Genomic DNA, 9375 nt, shown 5'->3' on the forward strand with positions numbered 1-9375 from the left:
TTAACATGGACTGAGGGGTGGTCTTGGCGGTCGGCGGGCGATATGGGTGTCCCTTATCGTAGGGACTTCTAGCTTACACGATTCTGCTCTCGGCTTCTCTTCTCGTTTCTCCCCTCGGAACTGCGTCTGTTTCACCCCCTGCTTTCGACGTTAACATGCGCTAAACACTCACAGACGGTAGATGGTAGACTAGCTGTAGACAGTACGTAAAAAGTGTCCAAGGGATGCGGAAAAGCCGGCCGGTGTGGCCGTGCGGCTCTAGACGCTTCAGTCTGGAACTGCGTGGCCGCTACGGTCGCAGGTTCGAATCCTGCCTCGGGCATGGATGTGTGTGACGTCCTTAGCTTAGTTAGGTTTAAGATGTTCTAAGTTCTAGGGGACTGATGACCTCAGATGTTAAGTCCCATAGTGCTCAGAGCCATTTGAACCAATTGTCAGGGATGAACGACCGATGCGGAAATGTGTACCGGCAAATATACGTGCAGCTGTCGAATATGTAACCAGCCAGATAAACAAGGGGCTGCCGACACCGTGTCCCCAACTACCGTTCAGCATACTGGACAAGTTCATGCATCCATTCTAACTACAGTTCATCGCCGACGAAGGCTGGAATTTGCACTACAGTAACACAACTGGACGTCCACTTACTGGCAAAATGTGGCCTTTTGAGGTGAATCGCGTTCCGTGCTCCATTGGACAGGTGACCGTTGGCGTGCAGGCCGTGAATCGTCTGAAAGCAAACAATCATCGAACAGGTCGAGGCCGGAGGAGGGAGCATTAAAGTCTGAGAAATATTTTCGCCATTCCCGGAGTGGTGTCGTCATTTTAGAAGACACGGCAGTACAACACAAGCATGCACATGACCTTGGGGACCATTTCCGTCCCTATATGCAGTTTCTTTTCATCCTCTGTACAATAACATAAACAAGAAGGACAATGCAACTTGTCACACAGCTCCCAGCGAAACTGCGTGATTCGAAGAGCACCGGGATGTGTTTAGCGTATTCCCCTAGCCGCCAAATTTCCCGACTTTAAGCCCAGTCGAAAATACATGTTACTAGCTCTATCGGGTTTTTCGCGTAATGGATGCTCAATCGAGAAAGGTAGCGCACCTGGCCGACGCACTGCAGTCGCCATGGCTCCACATGCCTGTCGGTACCTTCCAGTACCTCACTGACTATCTTCCGGCACGCATCGCAGCTGTCCGAGCTGCAGAAGATGGTTATTCAGATTTTGAGCGGGTGATCACATTAATGTGAATGGGCAGTGTATATGCCGCGAGTAATAACCAACACTCACAGGCTGACAACATCTTCACCAACAGAGCAACTAGTCGCAGCCAGACAAGCCACAACTACTTCCCCACTTACAGGCGTGCACGCACTTTCTTAATACACTACTGGCCATTAAAATTGCTACACTACGAAGATGACGTGCTACAGACGCGAAATTTAACCGACAGGAAGAAGACGCTGTGATATGCAAATTTTTAGCTTTTCAGGGCATTCACAAAAGGTTGCCGCCGGTGGTGACACCTACAACGTGCTGACATGAGGAAAGTTTCCAACAGATTTATCATACACAAACAGCAGTTGACCGGTATGGCCTGGTGAAACGTTGTTGTGATGCCTCGTGTAAGGAGCAGAAATGCGTACCATCACGTTTCGGACTTTGTTACAGGTCGGATTGTAGCCTATCGCGATTGCGGCTTATCGTATCGCGACATTGCAGCTCGCGTTGATCGAGATCCAATGAGTGTTAGCAGAATATGTAATCGGTGGGTTCAGGAGGATAATACGAAACGACGTGCTGGATCCCGACGGCCTCGTATCACTAGCAGTCGAGATGACAGGCATGTTATCCGCATGGCTGTAACGGATCGTGCAGCCACGTCTCGATCCCTGAGTCAATAAATGGGGACGTTTGCAAGACAACAACCATCTGCATGATCAGTTCGACTACGTTTACAACAGAATGGACTACCAGCTCGGAGACCATGGCTGCAGTTACCCTTGACGGTCACAGACGGGAGCGCTTGCAATGGCGTACTCAACGACCAACCTGGGTGCACGAATGGCAAAACGTCATTTTTCCGGAAGAATACAGGTTCTGTTTACAGCATCGTGATGGTCGCATCCGTGTTTGGCGACATCGCGGTGAACGCACATTGGAAGCGTGTATTCGTCATCGCCATACTGTCGTATCACCCGGAGTGATGGTATGGGGTAACACGTCTCGGTCACCTCTTTTTCGCATTGACGGCACTTTGAACACTGCACATTACATTTCAGATGTGTTACGACCCGTGGCTCTACCCTTCATTCGATCCCTGCGAAACTCTACATTTCAGCAGGATAATGCACGACCGCATGTTGCAGGTCCTGTACGGCCCTTTCTTGATACTGAAAATGTTCCGACTGCTGCCCTGGCCAGCACATTCTCCAGACCTCTCACCAACTGAAAACGTCTGGTCAATGGTGGCCGAGCAACTGGCTCGTTACAATACGCCAGTCACTACTCTTGATGAACTGTGGTATCGTGTTGAAGCTGCATGGGCAGCTATACCTGTACATGCCATCCAAGCTCTGTTTGACCCAATGCCCAGGCGTACCAAGGCCGTTATTACGGCCAGAGGTGGTTGTTCTGGGTACTGATTTCTCAGGATCTATGCACCCAAACTGCGTGAAAAGGTAATCACATGTCAGTACTAGTATAATATATTTGTCCAATGAATACCCGTTCATCATCTGCATTTCTTCTTGGTGTAGCAATTTTAATGGCTTTTAGTGTAATTCTCACCACACGGAATTAGATAAGACAATATCGAGTCAAGCAACTAAGGTGACGAAAGTCATGGAATACCTCTCAGTATCGTATCGGACCTCCTTTTTCCCAGCGTGGTGAAGCAACTCGACTTTACGTGCACTCATGAAGTCGTTCGAAGTCCCCTGCAAAAATATTGATCCACGCTGACTCTATTGCCGTCGACAATTGCGAAAACGTTGGAGGTGCTGTATTTTGTTCACGAACTTACCTCTCGGTTATCTCGTGTTCAATGGGATTCACATCGGCAATGCGGGTGGCCAAATCATTCGCTCGAGTTGTAGAATGTTCTACAAACAACAATTGTGGGCGTGTAACTTGGCGCTTTGTCATAAAAAAAATTCCATCGTTGTTTTGAACATGAAGTCGAATAATTGCTGTAAGCGCACTCCAAGTAGCCGAAAATGATCATCTATAGTCAATGGTTATTTCAGTTGGAACAGAGGACTCATTCCATCCCCTGTAAACACAGCCCACACCGTTATGGAGCGACCGCCAGCTTGCATAGTGCCTTGTTGATAACAAGCTTCCTGGGGTCTCCGCCACACTTGAAGCCTACCATTAGCTCTCACCAACTGAAAACGGGAATGATCTGACCAGGTCGCGGTTTTGCGGTCTTCTAGGGTCCAACCGATATGGCCAGGAACACAGGAGAGGCGCTGCAGGCGACGTCGTGCTGTTAGCAAAGGCACTCGCGTCGGTCCACTGCTGCCACAGCCTGGCACCATAGCGCCATAGCCCAGCGTCAGGCAAGGCGCGCGAGTTTTATGCTCTCGCACAGATAAGTGATTTAAACTGAAATAAAACTTACTTTAGTAACGAAAACTAATTGAAAAGTGTATCAGTGTGTTTTTCAACCTTGCCGTTATAGATTTTGTGGTGTCACCGCCAGACACCACACTTGCTAGGTGGTAGCCTTTAAATCGACCGCGGTCCGCTAGTACACGTCGGACCCACGTGTCGCCACTATCACTGATTGCAGACCGAGCGCCGCCACACGGCAGGTCTAGAGAGACGTCCTAGCACTCGCCCCAGTTGTACAGCCGACTTTGCTAGCGATGGTTCAATGACAAATTACGCTCTCATTTGCCTAGACGATAGTTAGCGTAGCCTTCAGCTACGTCATTTGCTACGACCTAGCAAGGCGCCATTATCAATTGCTATTTATATTGTGATGCATGTACCGTCAGACCGATGTTCACCAATTATGGATTAAAGTTAAGTATTTCTGAAGCTACGTACTGATTTTGCTAGTCTCAATTCCTTGTCATTTTCCAGACCTCACGCCATCCTGCGTGAGCTTAAACGCGTGCCCTTCGGCCTCCCGTCCCAGTGGATTGACTGTCTTGCCAGTCCACAAAAGATTTCACTTCTTTTTGCATTTTATTCCAGAAAATGCAGAAGGACCATAAAGCAGGGTTACGGTCGTATTTTTGTCTACGTTTTGCCGCAGTAAACTTAAAGAATCTCATTTAATTGTTATTATTTTGCCTTTCACAAAGTTAAATACAGCGTATCCCTTCATTGTTCTAATTCTTATTTGCAAAACGCAACGTAAATTTAATTTGCTGGATCTAGAAACTTTGCTCATAGTAGCTTTGTTTACATACAGTTCCGAGTAGCCTTAATTTTCGTAAATGTTTTTTCCTATTTTTCGGTAATTTAATTGACTTATTCTATGTAAATTCTTATTTTTACCATGACCGAGCGGGGTGGCGCAGTGGTTAGACACTGGACTCGCATTCGGGAGGACGACGGTTCAATCCCGCGTCCGGCCATCCTGATTTAGGTTTTCCGTGATTTCCCTAAATCACTCCAGGCAAATGCCGGGATGAATCCTCTGAAAGGGCACGGCCGACTTCCTTCCCAATCCTTCCCTAATCCGATGAGACCGATGACCACGCTGTCTGGTCTCCTACCCCAAACCAACCAACCAACCAATTTTACCATGAGTGAAAAGTTCCTGACTTGCCGTAGAATTGTTAGCTTTGGTGTTTGGTGCGACAGGGGCAGTAGTTTTCTTTACATTGGGATGACTGTAGTGGCGTGAGAATTGCCGAAATGAATCACACTCATCATTGGTTCTGTAGGATATGTAGTACAGACAGGAAGACAGTGGAACCGGAGGGGAAAACTGGTGCCCTTCCCGCGGACTTAGATCAGGCTAGGAAAAATTGGGACAGGTTAAGGAGGGAGAATGGTAACAAGAGGTGGGAAGTAGCAACAGGAAACAGAAAGAACAGGCTTAGAACTTCATCAGACACCTTCATGGTGGGCCGGCCGAAGTGGCCGTGCGGTTCTAGGCGCTACAGTCTGGAGCCGAGCGACCGCTACGGTCGCAGGTTCGAATCCTGCCTCGGGCATGGATGTGTGTGATGTCCTTAGGTTAGTTAGGTTTAATTAGTTCTAAGTTCTAGGTGACTGATGACCTCAGAAGTTAAGTCGCATAGTGCTCAGAGCCATTTGAACCATTTTGAGCCTTCATGGTGAATACGAAAAAATAAATTTGACCTCTTGCTTCAGTTAGAAAGTGATGAGCCTCAGGCAGCGGTAGATGAAAGCAGACCGCAAAAAATTGTCAGTAGAAAATTGAGTAAAAATGTAGGAAAGTCACCTAGGCCAACATCTGCGTGATGAATTACGATCACAATACCAGGTCACCAATATTTTTACACGTCGTGCTGGTCTGGGTCAAGTGACAGACGGTTTAGGTTGATTTCGTAAATACGTTAGCAATGAAGACACCGTGGTTATAGTGAATGGCACAGGTAACAGTACTGTTAGAGATCCTGCGTACGATATGTTAAAGACTGCATGAGTGTGTTTCTGTTCTGAGACGCTATGATCGATCGCATTTGAACTCTTGTCAGGAGATTTAATTTGGAGTTTGAACCACTGCTTGGATCGGGTATGGGGTCACATATTGGTGTGGTTCCTGTTGATTCAGCCATTAGGTGGGATTATACTAGTTATGGCCTACCGCTGAACAGGAAAGGGAAGGGTAAATAGGCTGGTCTAATAGTAGAAATTTAAGTTAAGAGGGGGAGGTGGGAGACACTGCCATGAGTAGTAAATACAAGTGTTTACAGGTGTTGCAGCAGTACCTCTTTTAGGGTAGGTAGAACAGAAAGAAGTTATAAGAGAGGTCAGGATTGAAGCGTACTACCAGTTTGAGAAAGAAACTAAACAGCATAATTGTGGCACCCAATCAGTAGAAATTTTATTTTCACCTAGTTTTATCTCTGTCAGTGTGAAACGCCAACAATTTTTAGCGCATCTAAATATTCGACTGCTAAGAAGTAATCTGCGTTGATTAGTTAGTCATCCAACGCAGCTGACACAATCTAGCTGAATATCATGTGACCACTGGTAGATATGTGTTAACTGTTACAGCATTTAGGTTAGCATTTCATTCTTGTATGGCAGAAACAGAGGATGAGGGAGTTTCACACTCATCAGGAATTTGCCAGAAATTTAATAACATAGAAATTCATAAATTTTGTCTAGAGCAACAGAAGTATTCGTCGCCGTCGATTTGCTTTGGATGAACTGGTGCATGCCTCGGTACATCCCACGTAGTGTAGGTAACAGCAAACATATTTCCATGAAGGAATTGTGTGTCCTGTTTCACAATGGGATATATGTATGACAGGAATTTTTGAAATAATAGACAGTTTACTTAATTTTTTTCCATCCGACCCATTTTCGCTTGCCTGCCACTTACACAAACCGATTTCTATACCAGTTGTAGGTGGCGATTATATGGCGCGATTCAGCTGCCGCTACCTTTGGGTTTTATGCAACCTGCAACACCTTCAAAAACCATACATGCCCACTGCGAGTCCTACGGAAAAAACCAGCAGGATATTCGTACATGAAATTTAATGTAGTTAATTTTTGTGCACATCAACAGAAGCAAAACGAGAATAATAGAATGTAGTCTAATTAAATCAGGTGATGCTGAAGGTATTAGATTAGGAAATGAGACACTTAAAGTAGTAAATGAGTTTCGCTATTTGGGGAGCAAAATAACTGATGATGGTCGAGCCGGCCGGAGTGGCCGAGCGGTTAAAGGCGCTACAGTCTGAAACCGCACGACCGCTACGGTCGCAGGTTCGAATCCTGCCTCGGGCATGGATGTGTGTGATGTCCTTAGGTTAGTTAGGTTTAAGTAGTTCTAAGTTCTAGGGGACTTATGACCACAGCAGTTGAGTCCCATAGTGCTCAGAGCCATTTGAACCGTTTTTTTGATGATGGTCGAAATAGAGAGGATATAAAACGTAGACTGGCTATGGCAAGGAAAGCGTTTCTGAAGAAGAGCAATTTATTAAAATCCAATATAGATTTAAGTTTCAGGAAGTCTTTTCTAAAAGTATTTGTATGGAGTGTAGCCACATATGGAAATGAAACACAGACGCTAAACAGTTTAGAAAAGAAGAGAATAGAAGCCTCCGAAATGTGGTGCTACCGAAGAATGCTGAAGATTGGATGGGTAGATCACATAACTAGTGAGGAGATACTGTATAGAATTGGGGAGAAGAGCAATTTTTGGCACACCTCCACTAGAAGAAGGTATCGGGTAGTAGGACACGTTCTGAGGCATCAAGGTATTACCAATTTAGAAGTGGAGGGAAGCGTGGAGGGTAAAAATCGTAGAGGCAGACCAAGAGATGAATACGCTAACCAGAATCAAAGGATGTATGTTGCAGTAGTTATACGGACATGAAGAGGCTTTCTCAGGATACAGTAGCACAGACAGCTATGCCAAACCAGTCTCTGGACCGAAGTGCACAACAACAATTTTTGTACTAGGGTAAGTTTTCGTTGGAGGCTATGGTTTTCAAGTTATTCAAGAAAAGCGCGTTTGAAGGTCACTTTCGTACGTTTTTCTTCAATAACCCGAAAACCACGGATTCTACTGAAAACGTATCAAAGTGCAACATTTAACTAAAGTAAATTTCCTACAGAAAACCCGTCCATTTTTTCTTTAGGACGGTTTGGCACAGGGAGCAAGAAAGTACGAACATTTGCTCATGGTACCGTATGTGTACAAAACGTTGGTTAAGAAAAAATATGCTGTGAGCTTTGATCTCAGCATCTGAAGGGAAAAGTAGTATAATTCCTGGGATGATGCGACGCTTGTTTCCTGCAGGGTGCAGCTGTACCCCGTGCAGGCGGCAGCGGCCGCTGCTCCTGCCGCGGTGGGCGTCGGCGCAGTCCAGTACCCGGCTGGAGCCGCCGTTCCTGCCACGGTCGGCACGGTCCAGTACCCAGCTGTCCCTGCCGCAGTCGGTGCTGCCCAGTACCCAGCTATCCCTGCAACGGTCGGCGCGGCGCAGTATCCAGCGGCGGCGCCCCTGTACCCAGCTGGTGCTCCTGTCACGGTCGCCACTGCCCAGTACCCTGCCGCAGCGGCCGTCCCGGCCTACTCCACCCCCGTGGTCGCCCCCGCTGCCGCCCCCGCAGCAGCTGTGCAGCCGCTGGTGATCCCGTACGCTGCCAGCGCCACCTCGACCGCCACGGTGCACGGCGGCACGCCCCTCAAGCTGCTCTTCTCGCGCTTCCCGCCGCTGCTGGAGGGCTTCGTCCAGCGCATGCAGAACTACTTCTCCACCTACAACCACCCCACCACTGTGCTGTTCCCGGCGCCTGCGCCAGCGCCCGCCCCCGCACCCCTGCCGTTCCCCGTGCCACTGCCCGCCCCCGCCCCCGCGCCCGCCCCCGCCCCTGTTCCCGCCCCCGCGCTGCCTCCGGCGTTGCCAGCAGTCCCCGTGGTCCCCGTAGCGCCTGCAGCACCAGTTTTTCCACCGCAGCCGGATTTCCCCGCCGCCTCCGACGAGGAGGCGTCAGCTGCTGCCACCACGACCACCACCGAGGCGCCTACGACGACCACCACGACACCAGCGCCCACTACCACCACCACCACTACCACCACTACGACTACACCGCCACCTCCTCCCCCACCTCCCCCACCACCACCACCACAACAGCCGGAGAATGGCGGGTTCGACTTCGAGTCTGCAGGGGGCGGCGGAGTTGGTGACGTGGCAAGTGGAGGGTACTCGTACGAGCCTCCGGCGCGCAACCCCTTCAACTACCCAATCAGGCCCAGGACTTTCAGGCCAAACCAGCCTCAGGGGGGACGCGGGGGATACTTCTACAACAGGCGGTGACCACGGCTCAAGAATGAATTACTACAGGAACTGCGCTACAATTCCACACTGTGATCTGATACCGTTATATCAATACCTGCTATTACTGATACTAAAAGTAGTTGCTGTGCAGGAATCCTCCTCCACAGGCTAACCCTCCAGAAAAAGGGTCAATATTCCGGACGTTTTTCGTGGACAGTAGGTATCAGTAGCATCTAACCAAGATAGACGAAGTGATGTTTGTCTTTAGGCTGCATAACTGCATGGTCACTGTCACCCTACTGAGAACATCCAAAATTCTGCTGTAGGAGAAATAACAATAACAAAAATATTCGAAGCAAAATGGAAAAGAAAAAACGATGGTCCTAAGTACAAATTGGATGAGGTATTTGAAATACAG

The 9375-nt window shown here is 48.3% G+C and overlaps 1 protein-coding gene across 1 annotated transcript in view; it reads left to right on the forward strand.

The window, feature by feature from the left end:
* Nucleotides 1-8996, forward strand: part of LOC124711557 (ice-structuring glycoprotein-like) — a 31876-nt gene extending 22880 nt beyond the window's left edge. Inside the window, exons 3-4 of the mRNA XM_047241692.1 lie at nucleotides 7976-8456; nucleotides 8814-8996. Coding sequence (XP_047097648.1) covers nucleotides 7976-8456; nucleotides 8814-8996 — 664 coding nt within the window. The remainder of the gene's footprint in view (nucleotides 1-7975; nucleotides 8457-8813) is intronic.
* Nucleotides 8997-9375: the final 379 nt, after the last annotated feature.

The sequence above is a fragment of the Schistocerca piceifrons genome, chromosome 8, assembly GCF_021461385.2.
Source record: "Schistocerca piceifrons isolate TAMUIC-IGC-003096 chromosome 8, iqSchPice1.1, whole genome shotgun sequence".
Classification (NCBI taxonomy): domain Eukaryota; kingdom Metazoa; phylum Arthropoda; class Insecta; order Orthoptera; family Acrididae; genus Schistocerca; species Schistocerca piceifrons.